This window comes from Bacillus rossius, chromosome 1 (genome assembly GCF_032445375.1).
Source record: "Bacillus rossius redtenbacheri isolate Brsri chromosome 1, Brsri_v3, whole genome shotgun sequence".
Classification (NCBI taxonomy): domain Eukaryota; kingdom Metazoa; phylum Arthropoda; class Insecta; order Phasmatodea; family Bacillidae; genus Bacillus; species Bacillus rossius.
The window spans coordinates 249,210,240-249,234,019 of record NC_086330.1 but is presented as its reverse complement, the minus strand read 5'-3'; the positions used below and the strand labels follow the sequence as shown (position 1 = coordinate 249,234,019).

Sequence of the window (23,780 nt, the reverse complement as noted above, 5' to 3'; positions counted from 1 at the left end):
TGGTAGAATGAAACATAAATATGTTTAAAACAAAAAAAAACATGAAGTTACATACCTTAATGAAATTTTTTAAATGCGTACGGGTTCCGGCAAATATTACTTTACCCACTAGAATTACCCTTACATTGAAATATTAATATCTCATAATACTTAATAAATAATGAGGATAAAGTACTTACATTTGGTCAAGATGAAATTATTGGGTTTACTGAACACAATTTAGTGTATATGACGTATGCCTTTCCACTCTTTGTGAATAAACTTGGCACTAAATTAATACGAAATTACAAAAACTTTAATCCAGTGTTATTTTCACAAGATCTTAGTATGGCAACAAAGAATGAGTGTACTAAACACAAAACAACAACAGAAATGCTTAAATATTTTAATCATTTCATTGCTAACCTATTTGATAAGCATACACCCTTGCAGCAGGCAAGAGTAAGAAGAAAGAAAAAGAATGCACCTTGGATAACGTCGGAAGTTCGTGCGCTAATAAGGGAAAGGAACTGTGAAAAAAAAAAATTCTCAAAGTAGCGTTTTGAACAAGACTTCCATAGATTTAAATTATTGAGTAACAAAGTTAAATACGCCATACGCCACAACAAACTTAACTTTTTTCTGTGAAAATACCAACAAGCATAAAACGTCAAGCAGTTATGGGATGACTTTTAATGTTTTCACACTACTACATCTGGAACTCCGGAAACCCTGTAGCAAATTTTACTGCTCGCAGTATTAAATGATTTCTTTATTTCATCCTCAAATATCTGTTCACAAATAAAAAAAAAATTCTTCATACAGACCTTCAACTTACATGGGATTCAAAATTAAGCAAGTTAAACAAACGGACATTTACAAAACCATAAATTATATTAAAACCAAGGTGATAGGTTTGGATGGGCTTAGCATTAAAATGATTAAACTGTGTACGCCAGTCTCAGTTCCCACGTTAGCTAGCATTATAAATTTTTCTATAAAAATTTCTGATTTCCCAAACCGGTGGAAAAATTCAAAAATTAAACCCGTAACTAAACAGTATATCCGCGAGAGCTGAATGACTGACACCCAGTTTGTATTTTACTTGCAAATGCCAAAATAATTTAAAAGTTAGTCCACCGACAACTTAGGCGAGTATATTTAAACAGGAAATATTGCATACGGAAGACAATCAGGATTTGGTTCTGACCATAGTACATACATGACACTCCTGGATATAACCGACGATGTATATCTAACACTAAACGACTCAAGCGTGTTCATAGACCTTACTCAGCGTTTGACACTTTAAATCATGGATGACTCTTATCAAAATTAACTTGAATTGGGTTGTCTAGGGCCAGCTGGATTTGGTTCAAGAACTATTTATCAGACCGGCAAAAGCAAGTTCGTGTATGCACCAATGAAGGGGAACTAGCGTCCATTAAAATCAGGCGATGGTGGGAGCGCCACAAGGCTCTACATTAGGGCCTTTTCTATTTTCGGTTTTTATATTAGGAATGCCACAATGCTTCAAGCACATGAAGTGCCTTCAGTATGTTGACAATACCCAGTTGTTAAAACCCGCGCATGCTGATGAAATCTCGCATGCAGTGGTCGAAATAAACGAAATCTTAAATTTATTATAAATTTATGCATCTAAAGCGATTTAAAATTAAACGGTTCGAAATATGAATGCATGAAAATAGGCATGCAGAACAATATTAATATAATAATTAACCCTATATATTAAAATACATAACTGTCCCATTTCCGCTAGCCAAAATTACAGAAATCTTGGAATAACATTTGATTAAAATCTAATGTGGAACAAACACATTTCAATTTGCCTTCAAATATGATATTACCGACTTCTTCACCTGTACAAATTAAAACACCTCTTGCCGCCCCCTCAACCCCTCTCCCCCCCTCCGAAATTAATATTGAACTGTTAACTTTGTGACTCACTTGTGTTTAATTTAACATTTAGATTACTGTGCAGGATTGCTTGACGGGATTGACAAAATACTGTATTATAGAATTCAGAAATAGCAAGACGCATGTTTACCTTACGCTTAAAATTTGAAGAAACACGATCATGTAAGTCAGAAACTAACGAAAAAAAAACTGGCTCAACAGGATCACAGACGGCAATTTTACTTTGTAATCCAACTCAAAAATATACATTTTAGAGCGGCACCAAATTAATTTTATTGTAAGCTTTCTGAACTGTTGGTGAAACATGCCTACATCACCAGACAAAGGAAAATTATTGAGATACCTAAGCACCATAGCACCTTCTTTAGAAGATCATTTAGTTACTTGGCAAGCCATCTGTGGAATGTCATACCTGACTCTCTTTGGCAGAGCACGTCCATTGCTGGTTTCAAAACACTTTATCGCGCACTGCTTCACAAGAAACAGTCAGCTGAAACCCTGCTACATTAAATGCGGAATAATGGATAGAAATAAACTGTTAAGTAAGATGTTTTACGAAAGAAATCGGATTTGTTTTATTTATTACTTATTTGCTATGTTATTTATTACGTTTCTTTAATGGTTTTCTGTAGCGTAGTTTAATATTTAGTGTTAACTAGATATTTAGATTTTAATATGTAAAAAACACGAAAAAATAGTTAACCGGCCCAGTGTTGAATTTTGTACGTGTATAAATAGAAATAAATATGTGAAATACAATGAGGTTTTATCGAATTTTTTACAGTAGAAATTCGAGTGCTGGTTGAACGGACAAACAAAGAAAAAAATTATTTTTTTTTTTTGTATTTCATAAGAATTTAAATTTCCGTTTTCATTTTTTTCATAAGTATATGCACTGAAGTTTTCCAAGGAGTTGTTGCAAAACTTTTAATTGTGATCCTGTTAGTTTGATTAATAAAAAGTATTTAACATTCCTGAATATAGTTATAAACGTATACAGGACCGCGATGCGCGCCAGGTTCGGAGCTGGCTGGTGGCCCCGCACGCGCCGTCCACTGACGTAAGGCATACCACGCATGCATGGCCGGATTACTAGGGTCCTCGCTACCCCCCTCCCCCTACCGTACCCCACGCAACGTCCAACCCCAAGCCATTGTCAATGACCCTTTAGCGGCCTAGGTATCTTGCGGGTCTCCCGAGGCCACCACGCGAAGTGACGCGAATAAACAACCCCTTTCTGGACTCTTCGGGCGTAGGGGCGGCCCAAAGTGACGCGACACTTCCAACTCCACAGTCAGTTCCAGAAAGTCTGCCAAGAGTATAAAAGCAGCAACGCCGGCCTCCACGAGAGTTCCGAGAGTTAGGAGAGTTCCACGAGTGAAGGAAAGTGCGACATAGGCGAAGAGGGTGAGAGCCCCTCGAGAGTGGCGCGACGCGGAGCGACGGGACCGTGAGAGTGCGACTGAGTGGCGCGAGACTGTGTGTGTGTGGATAGGCGCGGGGTAAGGGGCGAGCTACTGTTGAGCCTGGCTCCAGTGTGGAGTGCGAAATGTGGAACTTGACAGACATTGAGTGACTTACGAATTAACCTTTTTAAGTGGAAGTGTTCGGTGATCAGACATTTTTAAGTACATTTTTATTAGTAATTTATAATTAGTAATTAATAAAACTGTAATAAAAAATATTTGGGCTATCCCTTACGAACCCAGTTCCCCCACATTATACTTGTAACACTATATTTAGAACCGTTTTCAGAACTTAAGGCATGTGAAAATTTCCTGCTTTTAAATACATGCAAATGCTTATATATATAATTATTTTGTTGTAATTCATTTCGTGGGAAGGGAGTGGGTGAATATAGTTTAGCAGCGGTTTCCATGGCAACGACGCACAGAAGTCACATGCTACACTGCGGGCTGGCTGTGCCTGCCACGACTCTTCCCTCCCCCCTCCCCTTCCCCAACTGCCTCGCCCCTCGACCATCCTGGCCCATTATATTACTGGTTTCATCAAATTTTGTCTCTCCCGTTCGCCCTCCTAGCCGTAACTCCCCCTTTTTTTATGCATCCGAATAGAAAATCGACGTTCTATGGAAAGTCACTTTTCCCATCCTTCACTGCTCCGCCTCCCTGCCTGCCCCAGGGTGCTCCCGCTATTGTTGTCGCGGCGGGCGATAGGGGCGGGAGTCGCTCGCTCGTCCCTCCTCGGCGAGTCGACCCTTGCCTTATTGCAGACACGCGCCGGCGGGGGCGGGGTCCGGGCTTCGCTTCCCCGCGGAGCCTGGTTCGTCAGTTCTAGCGAGTAGCCATGTTTGTATGCCTCCCTCCGTCTCGAATTCCTCTTAGAATCGCCATAATAAGTGTCGTTAGATGATATCAAGTCTTTTACAGTACCATAGGTACATAAATACAATTTTTTTTTGTTTTGCTGTTGTTTTTATTGTTTTTTTTGTTTTATACGCTCCCAAATTTTTATGATTGTATTTGGGTTGTCCATTTGTTTATGTATTTGTTTGTTGTATGTATGTATGTATGTATGTTGTGTATTTCTTAAATTTTTGTAACTGTTGGCAGGCAAATGACAAAAAAATATATAAAAAAGAGCGCTTGTAACTCAGTACATGTGATAAAAATAAAACTTATTTGGCAATTCAAACCTCGGCTCGTAATTATATCGTAAGGAGTAAAACGGTAGAGAGAGAAAAAGAGAGAAAGAAGACACTTTTCTAAATAAAAATGAATTAACAGAATTATTACTCACTTAAAAATAGATGCTCAGGATATCAATAATTATTGATCAATCAATAATGATTAATAAACAATAAATATTACTCACTGTTGAAATAATCACACCATAAAATGTAATATTAAGAATTTCAGGACCCCAGCTATAGAATAAAAACAATTAAATATAAATTATTCATGTTTTGAAAAGTCAATAAACTTTAATTATTTTCATTCTCATCCACATTTGTAATATCACTTAGTATGACTCAGCAAAACCATTTATACAATTTAATAACAAGATAAAACAGCGCAGGGTTGTTTGGTTGTCATTACTTTTTCAAGTATTTGATAATCCTAACTTTTTTTATTTTATTAGATATTAGATTAAAATACAAATACAATTATAAACTTGAATTAACAAAATTATTACTCACTTGAAAATATTAGCTTACGATATAAATAATTATTGATCAATCAATACTGATTAATGAAAAAATAAATATTACTCACTGTTTAAATACTCACGCTATAAAGAATATTTGTTTAATAAATATCAAGGCTAGGATTAATATAATAAATTAGTTTTAATTTAATTTTATATTATGTTTAGGTTAGGCATGATCGAGCATTCTACTATACTTTGTTTGTAGTTCTGCAAATATCACCATATCATTTAGTTTTAGTGCAACAGATTCTGCCAATGGGCTACATAGACATACTGCAATGCTTTCATAGGCCATGATATTTTTCTGGCGTCGGATGAATGAACAATGACAACATGACCGCCGCTCCGCGACGCGTCAACCTTCCTCACAGTCTCTCTTTCCATTGTGACCATTATACCACAAAATGAAAATAAAAGATTTAATAATCTGCGTACGTGATTTGTTTGATTTTTTTAACTAGCATATTATTAATTGGACTTAACACATTTGCACGCTTGTGGGCTCATAATTATAATACGGTGTGTGATTTAGTTAATCAAATAATAATTCGTGACAAATAATTACCCTGTGAAAAGCATTATACAAGAAAAAAATATTTAGTTGCACAGCTAAAACAATACTCATATAACGCTTTTTAACAATACTGATTTAAACAAATAATTAAAATAATACGCAATTGAAGGAACACAATTTTCTTGCGAAGATGGCCAGTGGCGCGGTGCACTATAAGCTAAAACCCCGTTGTGTTGCCTCTGCCCAAGTCCGGGTGGCGTCAGGCGCAGGTGGGTCCCTACCGCCGTGACCCGTCTATCCCTGCAGCATGGCGGGGTTCAACCTGAGCCGCACGCCGCCACGTGGAGCCCGCAGCCCGCCAGTTCTCTGCACCGTCCGCAACCGTTTAGCGACAGAAAGCGTTTTACAACGTTTCACGAAAATGTTGTCTTGAAACTTTATTCTCATTACGCCCGAAGAAGTTTCACTTCTAAATATTAATAACTCAAACTCCTACTTTTCAATACAATACTTACGCAGCGGCCGAAGTTATTAAAGTATAGTTGCTTCGGGACCTACTTAATAAAAGTAGTATTTGGTTGGATCCTGAATACCACGCACAAACACATGAGCTGTCACAAGAGGCTGGGAGAAAGCGAGCTCCACGCAAGCAGATGGCGGCTATGCAATACTGTCAGGCGGTGCGACTATAGTTTCACATCAGCAAGCAGGAGTAGCAACCTGACTTCTTGTTGACAGAACAATCAAACTGAATAGAAAACCCTAAGTGGATGGTGTTATGCAAAAACAGGTCAACCCACCAACACGTAGATTTGAGTAAATTGAGTTCAAAGTTGAACGCTATCTCTCAAATCATGAACACATGGCTAGACATTTTTAACTACATTATCTCAAAGTATGGACATAGTACAACACCTTATACATGGTTTCAATGTGAATATCAATATGTCACAAACAGAGGGCATAAAAAAAGAGGGTTGACTGGTTTTTGCTTAACATCATTATAGGTATCATGAATTATGGAAATATGTTAAGCCACCACTGCATGTTTTATTATAATAATGTATTGAAGAACTTAAAATGTAATACACTTGCATGCCATAAAAAATTAAATAACTGACTATAATAATAAAATATACATGTTACATCTTGTAATAATGACGATAATTACGTAGTCTTTCAAACACATACATTAACAAAGGAAAGTCACCAATGTTCATAAGATTGTTATAGGCAAACATTTTAATGAAAATGAAAACTCCTAACCAAAACAGGAAAATATGCTACATGTCAAAAGTATATCATGAGGAAGTCTTGGAAATTACTCTGCAGACGTAGACATTTCTGCATCCCCACTATGATCACCATAACCAATGCTCATGTCATTGCCAAAACCTTCAATGTTATCAACAAAGTTTCCTTGTTGTACATTCTTCAAGAAGTTATAAAAACTCTGAGTATCTTTTGGAACTAATTTGAGAACATCTTTCAAATCCTTAATCTTTTCTTTTGACAACTCCTTTCCATTTGGCCACAAATGATGCAATTGTACATCCTTCAATGATGCCCTTCGTCCTTTCTTATTGTTCGTGATATCTACTTTTTGTGAATCTTCCTGAGCTATGCTTTGTTTCATGAACAGCATAGTTAGTTCGTCTTTCTTCAAATGGATTTCATGGGTAGAAAGCTAACTTACTTTCTGTCTATTTACATAAATCTTATGATTAGTGATGCCAGCTTCCAAAGTGCTTACTGAATACATGTCATCAGTTCTCACTCAGTTGACAGTGAACTTTTTCTTCTTTCTACAGGATTTCATGACATTCATGTAGTCAGTATCTGTATACAGTCGTTGTATTTTAAGAGCACATTCCACATCTCCGAATTCTGAGTGGTTTGGTAGGAAACTATAGCCCAACAGCAAGAATCGCATTGTGATAGATTCCAATGATACATGATTCTGTAGTGTATAGATAAGCAGAAGTACAAGCCTTATGCTACGATTCTGTCCCCCACACGAGTCACACCATAGAATAAGTTTCTTTGTAGGTGGCTGAATGTTTTCTTTTAGGTATTTCATAAGACATGATCCTATCTCCTGTGTCCAACGACCAGCTTCATGTTCCAGCCATACATTTAATATTCCTTTTCTGTGCTCCCTACATGAATGCCAAGATTGTATACATTGAGCTTACGATTGTAATATAAAATATTTGTTGGCAACTTTGGGAGTGGATGGGTTTTCTGCAGGTCGAAAGTTACGGTTTCGACTTCTTTACTGGTCTGTGCTTCTTTCAAGTTTTTGTTCATTTCACATTTTAAATCTTTTGCTGCTTGTAAATGGGCTTCATTTAGTCTATTCAGCTCAAGTAAGTCATCACCTTCATAGGTTTTACTAAGTGCCAAGTATGTATCGCACATCAGACATGTATCTTTTTTCGGTGATTTAAATCTTAAATTAAATTTGCTGTAGAATAAGAATTTATATAATGACAGACTTACTGGATCATTACATTTACTTTTGTACAATTCATACATTGTACTCAGATTTAAGTCCTCATTAAGAAACTTGGCATCAGTGTCAGCTCGACAATAATGAGAAACATATCTGGGAAAGGAATCAATATGCTGTATAACTTCCTTGACTTTCTCTTTGGAATGCTTATTCTTACCACCACTCTTTGTACCTCTTAAATCTGAAATAACGTCCATATTTTTTTCTTTTTTGCAAGGCTACATCAACACGGTTTTGGTTTATTTGTAGGATTTTTAGAAATGCCATTTTGCACACTTCAGTTTTACCAAAAATATATTTTCTTGTTTTCGACCTCTTTGACTTTTTTTTTAATAATACCACATCGACCAGAAAATGACCCCGCTTTCCAGAACTGACTGAAGGCCCTTCTGCATTTTTCCACAGATACAATATGTGTGCATTTTCTTTTGCAACAACAGTGAAACGCAGTATTAAATTCTTTAGGAGCAACTTCCTGATCTCTACAATTGAAATGTTTTTCGTTCTTATTAGATCGTTTTTTACTGTCTTTACTTGACTGGTCGGGATGCTTTCGTTTCCTTCCACGTGATGGTCGGCCTTCCGAGAGCCGAGATTCATTATCTGTGGTACTGCTATCTGATTCAGTTGGACCAAAACCAGAACTTGAAGATTCAAGATCTTCTGTATTAGAACTAAATTTATTGCTGTGTTTTACTCCATTGTCTTTTCCTCTAGTTCCTATAATCACCATATCCTCCATGTCCTCAACCACTATTTCTTTATCCTGCTCATTACCAGGACCTGGATTTATTTCTACTGTATGTTGTCCCTGTGCATCTAACACTGTGGCCAACCCCCCTTATACCGGGGTAGTTGAACACGCCCGCACCCGCCACGCCAGTCCCGTATACGCGTCTCTATTGACATATGAAAATGAAAGTGTCGTAAAATTAACTTAAATAGACGCGCATGGACTGGCTTAAAATTTGACCAGTGCGCAAAAGCAATCATTAACGTACTAAATTGACCGACAGCCCTGCTAAACTTATTGTGATACTTAACATATATATAATGAATTACCAGAAATAGAATGACCAGCATTAAGTACGGAAAAAAGGAAAGCAACCTATAAATCCAATTCGTGATACCATTTCAATTGCTATAATTAAATTTCATGTACATCGGTCACATTCACATACAAACACTCTTACACTATACTTAAAATAAACCAAAGTCCCATAAAGTCTACTACCGAGGAGGGGAGGGTGAAAAAACGAAATAGTGACGTCTAGATAGTTCTACCAGTAATTTCCATCGCCGCACTCTGTTTTAAACACGTTGCCCGCAAGTCAAACCAGCGGAGTCAAAAGTTACAAATCCAGTTCTTGCACTTACTTGTTCTAGAGGCATACCTCTGTAGTCGGTGTGCGCCGGGGTCGGATGTAAACCCCGCTCACCTTGTAGCGCCTGTAGCATCGCGCTACATTGATGACCAGTGCACTAGGCCCACGATATCGCATTTTCATACACCACGCCTGGTGTTACTTCGCCGAGGGTGTATGGCATTACCGTCATCACGTAATCACGTAACGTCGCACTCGTAGCTCATCGCTGAAAAGCCAATTCTCGTCTCTCCCGCATAGTTCCGCGGCCCGCGCTCAACACATACAGTCTGTCCGAACGTCAAAAACAGCTGGCCGGCGCCTCCCCTCTCTCGTCAGGTGACGTCACCCCCCCTCCTGTCCAGCCACCCCTGACTCCGCTCGATCGTTCTGGTTAAATATAGCGGTTGCCACTACCGAATAAGGATAATAAACGTACAACAAAACAACAAATAAATAATTTACATACACCATTAACTAATATAATACTATAAATAATATTATAAAACAATTTACTGATCTTAAAACAACCTTTACGCACCATAAAAGTTATAATAAAAATCAAGACGACTGAGGCCGCCACAAATGGCCTCAACACTGACTGTCCAACGTTTGGTCCCATAAATTCTCCATCTCTCACATTCACTTTCGGATGTTCACTTGTTTCCAGAAGCTGTAATGCTTGCTCCACCATGTCCGATGTCTGTTGATCTGTATCAGAACTGAAATCCTTGCTAATGTTTATCCCATTGTCGTTTCCTGTAGTTCCCATAATCAGCATATCCTCTGTCTCCTCAACTGCTATTCCTTTAACCTGCTCATTAGTAGCTTTTAAAGTGTGTTGTCCCTGTGCATCTAACACTGACGTTCCACCTTTTGGCACCATAAGTTCTTTATCTCTCATTTTCACTTTCAGATGTTCACTTGTTTCCAGAAGCTGTAAAGTCTGATCCACCATGTATTCTCCCCTTGACATCTGAAATGAAAAATACAGTTCCCATTACAAATCATTTTTACAATTATTACCAACCAATTCAGTTCATACCACAATAGTAAATATATTATTCTTTTATAGGTTTATCTGGAGAGCATAGCATATGTAATATAGTACAGGCAGTCTTAAAGTTAAAGGTGTGAAAGTAGAGGACTGCCTGTATTAGGTTTTTACATTGTGGAGATGTGTTGTTTTGAATTCCTAACATAAGAATGATAAATGTTTTATTTCATAAACTATTATAAGTACTGTATATATTTAGTTTGACTGAAATATAGAATTATTTTGTAAACCGTTAAACGTAGTTTATTACTCCAAAATATGTCTTTTGAAGGCAGTGATGGGAGGTGTTAATAGAACCGTAAACTGAATGTATCTTGTGACGATTTTGTTATGCAACAATTTTTCAGTTTAAGCAGCAATAGTGGTTTTACAAATGGACTCGTGTCATTACGTATGTAAATATAATTATGCCAATATGAGTTAAACCACAAACACAGTGGATACGACATTAGGTAAAAACCAGTTAAGCCACTATCACTTACAATCTATTTTTATTACACCAAAAGTTTACTTTTAATTTATAATAAAACATTGCACTACTGGTAGTGCAGAAAAGCTACATTATGCACATTGAGTCATTAAACCATGCACAGCATTCACGTCTTCAAGTGCTTATGATAAAGACTTAACCTAGAACATCACATGTACGTTTTGTGAAAGTACTCACCTTTGACTAATCAGCTATCACCACAACACAATAAAAACTGCGATGTATTAGGTATTACTACAACCACCGTTATCCGATAATGGTGTTGTAACGTTTGCGTAAATGAGTTGAATGATTCTCATTTACCAGCAAACAACACTTCACCTGCACAAGCGTGAGTAAGAGGGTTAACTGGCTTTTGCTTAATACACAATGGCCAGTATCGTGAGAGTGGGTTGACACTTGCGCCACTAGATGGCACATTAATACAGAATATTGCTTCAATCATTATTGCTTCTTAAAGAATGGCATTTTCTCAACACAGCTATGTCAATAACTCGTTTTTTTCAATTTTGTGGGTTAACTCCTTTTTGCATAACACCATCCAAGTATACTTCGATTTTCTCATTTATCTAGAGTCTTGACTTAAGAAAAGGACAAACTACAGATATCAAACGTCATAAAAACTTGTTTTGTATTTCTGACTTGAACTTCCTTTTTAATTTTCGTTTCATATATTGTATTTAATAGTGTTTTTTGTTTGAATTTTTCTTCTTTTAATTGTTTTCCCCAAGTTTGTTTGACCAGGATCATCACTATTATTTGTTGGGTAGCTATTTGTTTTCTCTGTTGCTTTATCTGTCACAAGTACTCATCATCCATATCTATGATTAACTGATAGAGTAAACGTTTTAAATTTTTGGGCCTGTGTTCATTTCGTTTTGTAGTGTGGTCGTTTTTTTTTTATTAATTTGACTTGTCCTTTCTTTTGTGATATTGGTTGACATATATATTTTGTGTGGAAAAATCCATTAAAATTCATATAGCAGAAATATATCAAGAATAGTATTTAAATATCAATTTATAATATTTAATTTTAAATTAAGTTTGGAATTTTTGCCAATTTTTACACAAATGTCAATTTTAAAATACTTAATTTTAAATTAAATTTGGAAGTTTTGCAAATTTTTACATTTTTCGCCTCCAACCTTTCTTTCCATCGCCTTCCCTATACTTAACTCCTCCTAACAATGTATATTGCTCCCCCCCCCCCTTCTATTTTCCCGTATTCATGCTAGGACAACGTGTGACATAGTAAGACATGGTGGTCCATAGTGGCACTTATAGGAATGTGGTAGAACATGGTGGGATTTCACTCTTTGCTACACTGAACATACTTAACTCATTAAAACATTAATGGAGTTGAAAGAGTTCCTTTTTTAAACCTATTTTTGCTTCTTAATTCATATTTTATTTAAAATAAATAACACAAATATTAATTATTAAAAGCAAGACAACGCAAATCAGAAGCTCACACATGGTTATTATTGTGATATTTCCGACCCCCATTACAAATACAGTCAAAAGGCATTTACACTCACCTCGTTAACAAATAAAACTCATTCATATTCCCTAGTCCTTTATATGTTTGAAGTCACATTTATATTCCATCCTCTAGCGACATAAATGATCCCATACGTTTTTCATCATAAGTAACTAACTAAATTTTGTTCTGAACTTAAATATATTTACTTTCCAACTGTGGTTTCTAAATTTAAGCCATTGCTGGTTAAGACGAATGTAGTAATAAAACTCAATAACGGACCAAAAATATGAATCCACAAAATAGATGAATGTGCAAACAAACACATATAAGACAAGATAAAATCAACCGATGTAATAAAATTACAGAACATAGACTACGCAGTGGCGTACCTCCATAAAAACATCTTAAACCAATCTTACCCATTGCACGAACCATTCAAAGAACGTGTAATTTTTTATCTTTGAAATATAAGAATGTGCTGCTTTTTAGTGCTCACTTAAAGTGTGCTAGGATTTAATTATTTTTTTAACATTTATTTCAATCAATAAATCTAAAACTATTCTAACTCAAATTTGATTTATATTTCTATTAAATTAAACAATTGAGCAATTTGAATACCTTGTAAGTCCAAGACCCTGGCTTGAGATTTTATTCTATTGGAAAAAGTTATTTATATACATGCTTTTAAATACAAATAATTTATGCCAGAACAGGTTATGAATATATTTATGGATAAAAGGGTCATATATGAAAGGGATGGAAATTATCTTTATGTTTGTTATCCCAGACTAAAATTTAATTTATGTGTTGCTTAAATTCTATCAGTCTTTCGTCTAAGTCGATCAAAGGAGCTTAAGAACAATGATAAAGAAAGGATCAGCTAAATGAAATTTTTATTATTCGATGATCACTTACTAAAACAAATTTTAGCTCTTCTTTACTCTCATTTTTCATCCTTGAATAAATTTTAGCAACTTACGGTGTTCTGCATGTTAATGTAAGAATGTACACAAGTTTTCATGTTTATTGAAATAATAAAATTTGTTATACGGTAAATATTTAGCACAGGGAAGCATCGGAACAAAGGAAAACCAAAATTAAAAAATGCCTTTATTATATCCTTACCTCTTTTCTAAACAATGTCTAAAAATTCATTGCGATATTTCTATCATTTCATTATCTACGGCAGAATAATTTTACAGTAGCATTTTCATACAAGAATATGATTTTCGTCTTGTTGAATTCTTGGAACATGACATATTCAGTCATTTGAAATTCAAAAATGCATTTTTGACTTCCCATTGTTTTCCTAATCATATTATAAAACTTAATTACTGTATCGTATGTCATGTACCATTAGTTTTCCGATACATTGGACAGCTAAATTCGATCTGAAAACGATATGTATTTTTGTTTACTTTGGAAGAAACTATGTCTTCTGTAGAATAAATTGTGCAGCATGGTAATTTAAGGTACCTGATAAGGGGTACTAACCTATGCGTAAACTAAAATATTTTATTTATTGTTTTAAATTTGTTTTAGACTATACTTTTTGGACTCTGAAAATTAGGTTATCACTTCGAGTGATATTCTTCAATATTCACTTGAAATGGAAAAATAAAATATTAGGTTGGAAAACAGTCTTGGCCACGGCCGTAATCTACTGACATTAAAAATTACCGTCTTTTTGAAAACAACCTCGGTTACGCTATTTTTCTAAGGATACCCGGAGAATCACAGGACTTAGTAGCAGCTAGCATAAAGTAAACAGTAGGCGGCGAAAACAGGATCAGGGATATCTCTCGTGGAAAACAGTCTTGGTAACGCTATTAAATAATAACACAAATTTACGTCACTGTATTTACATTACAGTTAATATTTACAATATGAGGCGTGTCCAGAAATAAGTATCGTTTGGTCATTAAAAAAATAAACTCATGAAAAGAGGGTTTTATTGAAAGTTTTTGTTTACTACATATCTACATAACATTTTCACAGTCGTCATTCAGTTCCAAGCACTTTTCGCAACGCTCTACCAGTTAATTTAACCCCTCTGCATAGAAGTTCCCCACCTGGGAATGGAACAGACGCCTCGGCCATAGGCAACATGGACTTCGAATACACAATGCGTGTTGCCTAAGCACAGGCGCTTAGTGAACATCTCTAGAAAAGGTTTAAGCTATCTTCGTACTCGAGACGAAAAATGATGGTGTCACTGTCTCCTGGTGGGACAACAGACAGTGACAGTTTCCACGTCTTACCAGGCGCAGTCTTATTTATCTACGGATGCACGAACATTATAAAAGAAATTAATTAAACATTTTCAACCCAACTCTGCAAATATTTGGACCGCTACCCATATTTTAAGATCGTGAGCCTTAAACAACAGCAGCAGAAAATTTAAGAAGGACCTAGTAGGAGTAATAGCTGGAATAACGCAAATGGAAAGTTAAAGTATGATTTATTGGCGCTTTTACGTTTGGTTACCATCGGAATACAAACAAAAATATCGTCGAACATAGGTATTCAAGTTCTCAACCTGCATGTATTAATATATACAACATTTAAAATTACTAAAAAGAATATATAAAAAATATTTAAATGATCTGGCCAAATTTTTCTGATTTTTTAAATTAATAATACCCCTACAATGTATAATTGGTATCCATATGAATAAATATTATAATTAAAATTTTTATAAAATATTTATATATATTTTTACAATAATTAAATAATAACGTCTTTTTCTTGCTATTCCTTTACAAACTTCCAACTTAAAGTCAGTCTTGTTGGAGCAACCTACACACAAACAAAATTTAAACGCAACTAAAAAAATGGTAATTTGCAAATAACAATTACAGTTTGTTCCACTAAAGATCGCGGTGCAGGCTTCGCGTTTCCGAAGGTTGCCTGGCTGCTACACGGACGTTCCTAGTAGCAGGAGAAACACTACTTGCTGTGTATACGAACTGCAGCTCGCTGACAAATAAAGGGAAAATTTACACACCACTTGCGATTGCCGCGGGGTGCATTTTGCGGAAAAATAAATAACGTCTTTAAAAGTTTCACGGCAACAGTTTTCAGTAAGCACCATCCTGACGTTAAACACCCGGTTAAACCTACAGAACACCCTGACTTGCACACGTCATGTCGATATTATTTTGCATGACGTTTTCTACGCGAGCTCTTTCTTCGCGACCGCCCGAGCCAAGAGCGAATTCTCACCGACTCCCCACAGCTTCGCCGCCGTGGCGCGCCACTGCCGCGCGCCAAAGAAAATAGTCCCAATCTTTCACTTTCTCACACTTCTTTAAACATGCCCAAGTATGCGTATGTATGCTGCCCACGGAAAACTAAATGTAAATAATACTTAAAACTAGTAGCATAAAAAAATAACTTAAACTTTACTAAAAAATATACATTAAAATCTCCGAGTCTATGTAAAGTTTTCGTTAATAAGGCGATCAAATTAAGTCATGGCAAATACAAAAAATAAATTATTATAAAACTTAACTCAAAAATTAACCTACACAGTTGGTTTATTTGCGTGATCAGTGGCACTGATCACAATAGCTGCTTTTTTTTTTTGGGACGGAAATGGCTTCATTTTTGTTGATTTAATGAAACGTGAGTCAACAACTACAGCAAAATGTACAATATCAAGAATGTAAACAGGCGGCGAACTTCTGTGCATAAGGGTTAAATAAACTGGTAGAGCTTTGCGAAAAGTGCTTGGAACTGAATAGCGACCATGTGATAATGTAATGTAGATATGAAGTAAACTAAAACTTTCAATAAAACCTTTTTTCATGAGTTTATTTTTTTAATGACCAATCGGTATTTACTTTCCAGACACGCCTCGTAACTTTATACCAACCGTAAATCGATGAACGTGATTGAATTGTTGTACCTAACCATTTAAACGGCCATTTCTGCAAAACTACTTGGAGTATCGTAATGCCGTTTTACCCAGCGATTAGGAAGAAGTTAACTATATAACAAATGCATTTTGATGCACCCTGAGCTCTATATTAACCTGATATAATATTTTTTATGCTATTGAAGTAAAAATATGATATTCATATTTGCCTGTTTATTTAATTATATATATGATAAACAAATTTGTTTGATTTTTTCAGGGGTACGAAGGTTCGTTACTGAAAGTTACCAGCAAGAACGGGAAGACTGCATCGGTAAGTAAACTTATCTAAGTGTTTTCTAGCAATTAGAATAATCACGTTTATGTCACACAACATAGTTCAGCCTACACTGTTTCCTGCGCGTTATTGCCTGTAAAGTAGCAGGTTTGAATGTCGTTAGGTGCAGAGTGCTTTGCTGTCGCACTCACGGAGATATTCTTTGAACATGTACGATATGGCACTTAATTTTTTTGGGCCAAACAGATAATCTAAATATTAAAAATCATTTTTTTTCTTATAACAATTTTAGTGTTGAAGATTTAAGAACATATCCTACTAATATTATAAACGCGAAAGTTTGTAAGTATGGATGGATGGATGTTTGTTACTCTTTCAAACTACTGAATGGATTTGAATGAAATTTGACCTACAGCTAGCTTATAACCTGGATTAACACATAGACCCCATAATAATATGAAATTACATCCCTAAGGGAGTGAAAAAGTGATAATTTCATTTTATAACAGACAAAATCATAGGTCATAGGCATACAAATAGTGAGTGAGTGTCATTTCTCTATGTCTGACACACGATCATACACATAGTAAGGTCTGGCAAATTCATATTTTTCTTCTTGGTGAGACCAGTCCGCTTAGTGGAGCTCGCAGCGGCTAGCAAAATAAAGGCGCTAATAACAGTTTTGTTCTTAACTTCTTCAATAGATAGAGTTGCCTTGAATTTTAAACGCACCATCGTTTGATGCGTTTTTCATGTCTTTAATTTTCGTTTGTTTGTGCCGTATGCGTTCCTATACCATTCATCCGATTGCGATACAATTTTGGTGATTTGTTTTGCGCATGCCCATGAAGGTTACTGAGACGGTATAACTATTTTTCAATAGTTGGAGCACGAATCGTGTCAAAAAATGTGTTTATTTCATTTTATATAGCGGCACTTCGTCTGTTTTTGTTGTATAAGGGCGCACGCATGACACAATTTATTTAAATACAAAAGAGAGACAGAGATAGAGTGCGATAGAGACGGAGAGATAAGTTGAGATAGAGCGAGGTATAGAGAATGAAATTGGTTAGATAAAGATATATGCCTATAGATGTATAGAACTATATAGAGACTTATATATAGAAGATATAGAGATAGTGGGAAGTATATATGTAGATATAAAGAGATAAATAGAGATAGAGAAATGCATAGATGTATATAGATGTAGATAGAGATAAATATATATAGAGAGATGGATAGATGATTTGTATATTTGGAACTACTTCAAACATATTGCAAAACAAAACTGAATGAGGCATTGCAATGCATGCCGAGCATTAGCTAAATAATGGAATCTTTTCAATATTAGTAATCTCTTATTTTTCAGCTTTTTTCTATAGTGCTTTATAAATTATAAATTACACACAGACCAGGTAAATAACTATAAACTGGAAGAACAACGTCTGTCGGGATCTGGAAGTGATATAAATTAATTTTCAACTTGACATTCAAATTAAGAAGACAATTACTAACTACATCTGATTTCGAAAAAGGTCCCCTTCACCCTGTGTTCAGCCCGGGCAACGCCGGGCATTGCAGCTAGTACATTCATATTTTTCTTTTACATAAATAATCCTGTTAGATATTCAATTTATTCGGATGGTCAAGTTGAACCTAAAACATGGGGAAAATAACATGTCGCATAATGTAAGAACATATACCTTTATACTAAAGCTCACAGTTAAAACCTTACAATTTAATTTTACACAACTCTTGTCAAGAAACTGTGCATTAGTTGAAATAGTGCTTATTTAATACGTTTAAGACAGGCTGTATATCATACTTCTTACAAAAAAAGTGCTTTTTAACCGATGACACAACCAATGACAAAAAAAAACTTTATTACCTGTTTTTAGTGATTACAGTTTAGGAAGGCATAGTAAAAGCTCACATTTTTAACGTTTTATCAAACACAAATACTGCAAGAGAGTAAATATAAAAAGGCTTAAACTAAAAAAATAAAGAGTATTGAAGTAAATTAGACTAAATTTTATTGATATAGTGAACAATTATTTACTGTTTAAATACTAAATGCTTTAATTTACGCCAGTTTATATTCACCCTTGTTTGACATATAGGCTGCAATCACAAGATTGCTAAAATATATTTAAAATATTTCATGTGCTTTAAATCAATAAAAATGATATCTTATATCAAATAAAATTTTTAAAAAAAGTTCAAGACTTTCAGTACTCGCTAGTGATGTGTAAACATCTAACCTTGGTAATGAACAAATTCATGTTTTCTGATGTTGCAAATAAACTTATAATACGAAACATGGACTCAAAATTTAACCATAATTATATAAAATAATGCAGAATATGATAAATAAACTTATACATAGAATATTCGCTTTACGAGTAAAAAAATTATGGACGCGAATCACACACGTACTTTCTGCACTCGCCACTAGAATTCGCTGTCTGAATCGTAAACGTTGCTTGCGACCATCACATGCAGATAGCAACCTAACCAGACGGAAATTCAAACCATTAGAAGTGGCTACAATAAAAGTGAAAAAGACTTTTAAAATGTCTAAACCCCGGCTCTGGAATAAAATACTGACCATCTTGTTAAAATTCAATAAACAATTAATAATATAAAGTTTCCGCACACGCTAGAATTTATACTTAAAGGCTATGACCATACTAAAATATTAAACATAAACAGTTTAAAAAAAAGCACATACTACATCACTAAATATATTTTGGTATATTTGTTTTTGCTTAAACAAATGACTGAACTCAGTCTGTTAATACTTGCTACAAGCAATCATTAATCTCATTGCGCTTATTATATTATGTAATAATGTTTTTCAAAAAATTTAAAAAGTATTTTCAGAGACGGGCTTCTCAGCCGTATCCTCTGTCGCTGCGTTACCAAGCATTTTACAATTAAATGCCAGTTTATTACGTGTTGTAAAACTTGTGATTTATTTTTACTATGACTAATTTAGTATTCCAAATATATTCCAGGGTAGTTTCACTGTCATAAAAATTAATTTGGCACACCAATACGTTTTGTTTGTCCCCTATTGTTTACGTAAGTGACTGTGAACGGGTTTAGATTGCTATACTTGGGTTTGCCATCTTGACGAGTTCGGCACCGTGGTTACACATTTCCGTTCATTTGACTTCCGTTACATTCAAGAAATAACTCGTATCAAATGCTGTATACCTAGAGTTAAGGAGTTTATACATCAAAAAACGCCAAATGAAATAACTATTACAACTGTTAGTAGATAGAATATAAAACTGAGCTGAATTTTTTTAAAAAAACTATTAAAAAGTGCAAACGATCCTAACACCAAGAGAACAATTTTTTAGACTTTTTAAATTGGAGTTTTAGACATTAAATTTATGATACTATACGTGAAAGAACTCTAAGAGATAAAGTTGTGTTAAAAGCCACAAAATGTCATCATAACTGTAATGGTGAAACAGCGTAATCTTTGGTGTACTTGATAAACGTGCAAGTTACGACGAAGGCTATGGTTCTGAGGCGGAGAGCCATACACTGAACAGTAATGGAAATTAAACGCAGCTTGAGAACTTCGTAGAAGCAAGTATGATTCACTTGTAGAATACTCGTAGAATACAGTAGGCCAGGCTGCGACTGACGCGGTGTTACCCCGTAGCGTCGTACATCAACAGTAGTAGATGACTGGTGCCGGTGCGAAGTGGAGGTGCCGGTCAATGACCGACCGAAATCTAATATCGCGGCGGTTATCTTGGATTAACTTGAACTTGACCTTTGATCCATCTTGAATTACCTTTAACTTGACCTTTGATTTTGATACTACACCTTGAACTTTGACCTTTATCTTAAACTTAGATTTTGACCTTGACAATCAGATTTTAACCTTGACCTTCAACCTCAGTCGCCATCTTTAATTTCGCCATCTTGAAATCGCTCACCCCACTCCCCGAACGTTGCAATTTTCGTTATTGTTGCTATCTTGAATTCTGATGCCACATCTGCCATCATGGATCTGTCATTATAGTCACTTTTTTTCGATTTTGACAGAAATTCCACCATCTTGTTATCTGCTAGAGGTCGCCATCTTGGATTATGTCACGACTGCCATCTTGGTTTTTTCTGTTCTGCTGGAGGCCGCAATCTTGAAAACCCACATCTTTGTTTCTGCTGATGGATCTTAGAGAGCGCCAACTTTGCTATGTCTCATGCACGTAAGGTCGATGTTCCATTACGTGCCAATGGTATTGTGGTACTTATAGCTATATTAATTTTAATTTTTTTTATACTAAATCCATTGGAACCGAGGTGATTCGAACCATGACAGCTTTTGAACTTTTCCTTTGTCAGCAAGGATAGAGTTCTAGAACAAGCCAGATTTTTTTTTTTTAATTTTTTAATATAATTTTTGTGATTCACTGATCTTGATTTAGCAAAACGTGCGTTGGTTTTTTTCATGTGCTCCAGATTATTCCTGTGGTTTCTCCAAGGGCTCTTAATTATTCATACCAATATTTTATTGGTTTTCTCCGTGTACTGCTGGTTATTCCTGGCGAGACTTCTGCTGTTATTCTCCAAGCTATTCTGGTTATTAAAAAGGAACGAGTCCCTGCATTTTTTTGTAATCAGACATGCAATTTTATTCAGAGTTTCGTTTCATTAGTAAATTTCTGTTACCAAATCAGCACTTGCAATATTTCATTACATGTAATTGAGACAAAAAAGATTCATTACCAGACGATTAATTTGTCTTAAAACAACTCAGAAACACTAACAGGTGGAATTTAAAAAAATAATCATTACTCAGTCTGTTACAATGCCTTGAAACAGTTGATAAACACTGCCATGCAAGACGCTTTTCCTTCTCCTTGATGTCTAGAGTAGCCCTCCTTCGCTGGCGACTATGAGTGAGCATCCCGCACCCCACATGAAAATTAAATAATATTTACCTCAACAGAATATTTGAGGACATCTGTTGGCAAGAATTGGGACTACTTGCAACAAATTCTTTTGCATCAGATACATTAACTCTCGCTGATGAATGGAGCTATTGTAGCAAGTTGGAACATTATAGACTCGTACCCTCGTTATATCGTAGCCTTGTAGCCTTGGGGCCTTGTAGCCTCGTAGCCAGTTGGAGCCGTGTAGTCATTTATTCATTTATTAAATTTGCCTCGTAGCTTCATAGTCTTGTATCTTCGTAGTTCTGTAGCCTCGTAGTATCGTAGCCTTTAAGTATCGTAGACTTGTAGCTTCGTATCCTTGTAACCTCGTAGCCTTGAAGCCAAATGTTGTTGGAGCTGTTGGAGATAAAGCCATTTGGAGCCTTGAATACTTGTAGCCTCGTAGTCACATAGCCTCGTGGCCTTGTAACGTCGTGGCCTTGTAACCTCGTAGACTTGTAACCTCATAGCCTCATTGTTTTGTGGCCTTGTAGACTCGAAGACTTGTAGCTTTTCAGCCTCGTGGCATTGTAGCCTCAAAGTCATGTAGCGTCATAGTCATGTAGTTTCGTATCCATGTTGCTTCGTATCCAAGTAGCCAAATGTGGCCATGTAGACTCATAGACATTTGGAGCCTTGTAGACTCATAGCCATTTGGAGCCTTGTAGACTCGTAGCCTTATAGCCTCGTAACATTGCAGTCACGTAGCTAATTGTAGCCATGTAGACTCGTATCATTGTAGCCTCGTAGCCTTGTAGCCAAATGTCGTTAAATCTGTTGGATCCAAAGAAAGATAGAGCCTTGAAAACTTGTAGCCTCTTAGTCCCGTTGCTTCGTGGCCTTGTAACGTCGTAGACTTGTGGCTTCGTAGCCATGTAGCCCCGTAATCTTGTAGTCTAATATCGCTGGAGCTGTTGGAGCCCTAGAGAGTTGGAGTCTTGAATATTTGTAGCCTCGTAACCTCGTCGCCTTGTAGCCGTATAGCTTCGAAATCTTTTAACTTCGTAACCAAGTATCCTTGTAATCTTGTAACACAATATCGCTGAGCTGTTGAAGCCAAAGACAGTTGGAGGAATTGTAGCCTAACATAAATTGGCGATCGTATCCTACCGAGTTTAATCTTCGTGTAAACGTATATCCTTTTCGTTAAAAGCATGTAGACAAGTATGTAGTGTCGAATCCCTCTGATGAGATCATATCCCTATGATGAGATCGTATTCCTATGATGAGATTGTATCCTTGTGCTGAGATCGTATCCCTGTGATGAGATCATATCCCTCTGATGAGATCGTATCCCACCGATGAGATCGTATCCCTCTGACAAGATCGTATCCTTCATATGAGATCGTATTCCTCTGACGAGACCGTATCCCTGTGATGGGAGTGTATCCCTGATGAGAACGTATCCCTCCGATGAGATATTATCCTACCGAGATGAATGTGCTACTAAATGTGCTTTATTTTAGAGTGTGCTTCCAAATGTGCTTACTTTTTTAATGTGCTTCCAAATACGTCATTTTCGTTGATTGTGCACCGACAAGTCTGTAGTCAGATCATAATTGTTCTCCTGGTTTGGAGACGCCTGGTCTATACGTTTGACATCATACATGATCTGTTTAAAATGTTCGACGTGTAGTAAAAAATTAGACTTTCATGGTAAGCACAGAGACAACGTATTTATTTTGTCGGTCAGGTATCTTGTATAGAGTCGATTTAAGTAAAGATAATGTTTAATTAACTCCTTGAAATGTATTGAGAAACAGAATTAAAAATTTATTTTAAACTATAGTAACTCTTATCACTGACTAAGAATCGAACTGAGAATGGATATTGATTGAATGAATCATTATTTTAACAAATTATTTTTAATGTTTTTTTTTTTTAATTTTCCCCGAATCAAGATTAATAATTACATATTCTCAAGATGACGGTCATGACAGCTGACAAGATGGCTGATATCGTGACCATTGACTATATGTTTTTTAATATTACTGCACTCTAGCGGGAAAAGTTAAATCAATATGGCAGCAGCGCACTCTAGCAGATGGCATGTGTACTACGTGACACTAGCGCTCCTTATATCGATTACTGAAAATAATATGGCGGTGGCGCCCTCTATCATGTTATGTGTGTTAACTAGCGCACCTGTAT

General features: G+C 35.8%; 1 protein-coding gene across 5 annotated transcripts in view; it reads left to right on the top strand.

The window, feature by feature from the left end:
- The window catches only part of LOC134527457 (U1 small nuclear ribonucleoprotein A-like), a 120,900-nt gene that overhangs the window by 12,874 nt on the left and 84,246 nt on the right, over positions 1-23,780 (top strand). For all 5 annotated transcript variants that reach the window (XM_063360152.1, XM_063360149.1, XM_063360150.1 and 2 more), the window contains exon 2: positions 16,651-16,704. In XM_063360152.1, coding sequence (XP_063216222.1) covers positions 16,651-16,704 — 54 coding nt within the window. The remainder of the gene's footprint in view (positions 1-16,650; positions 16,705-23,780) is intronic.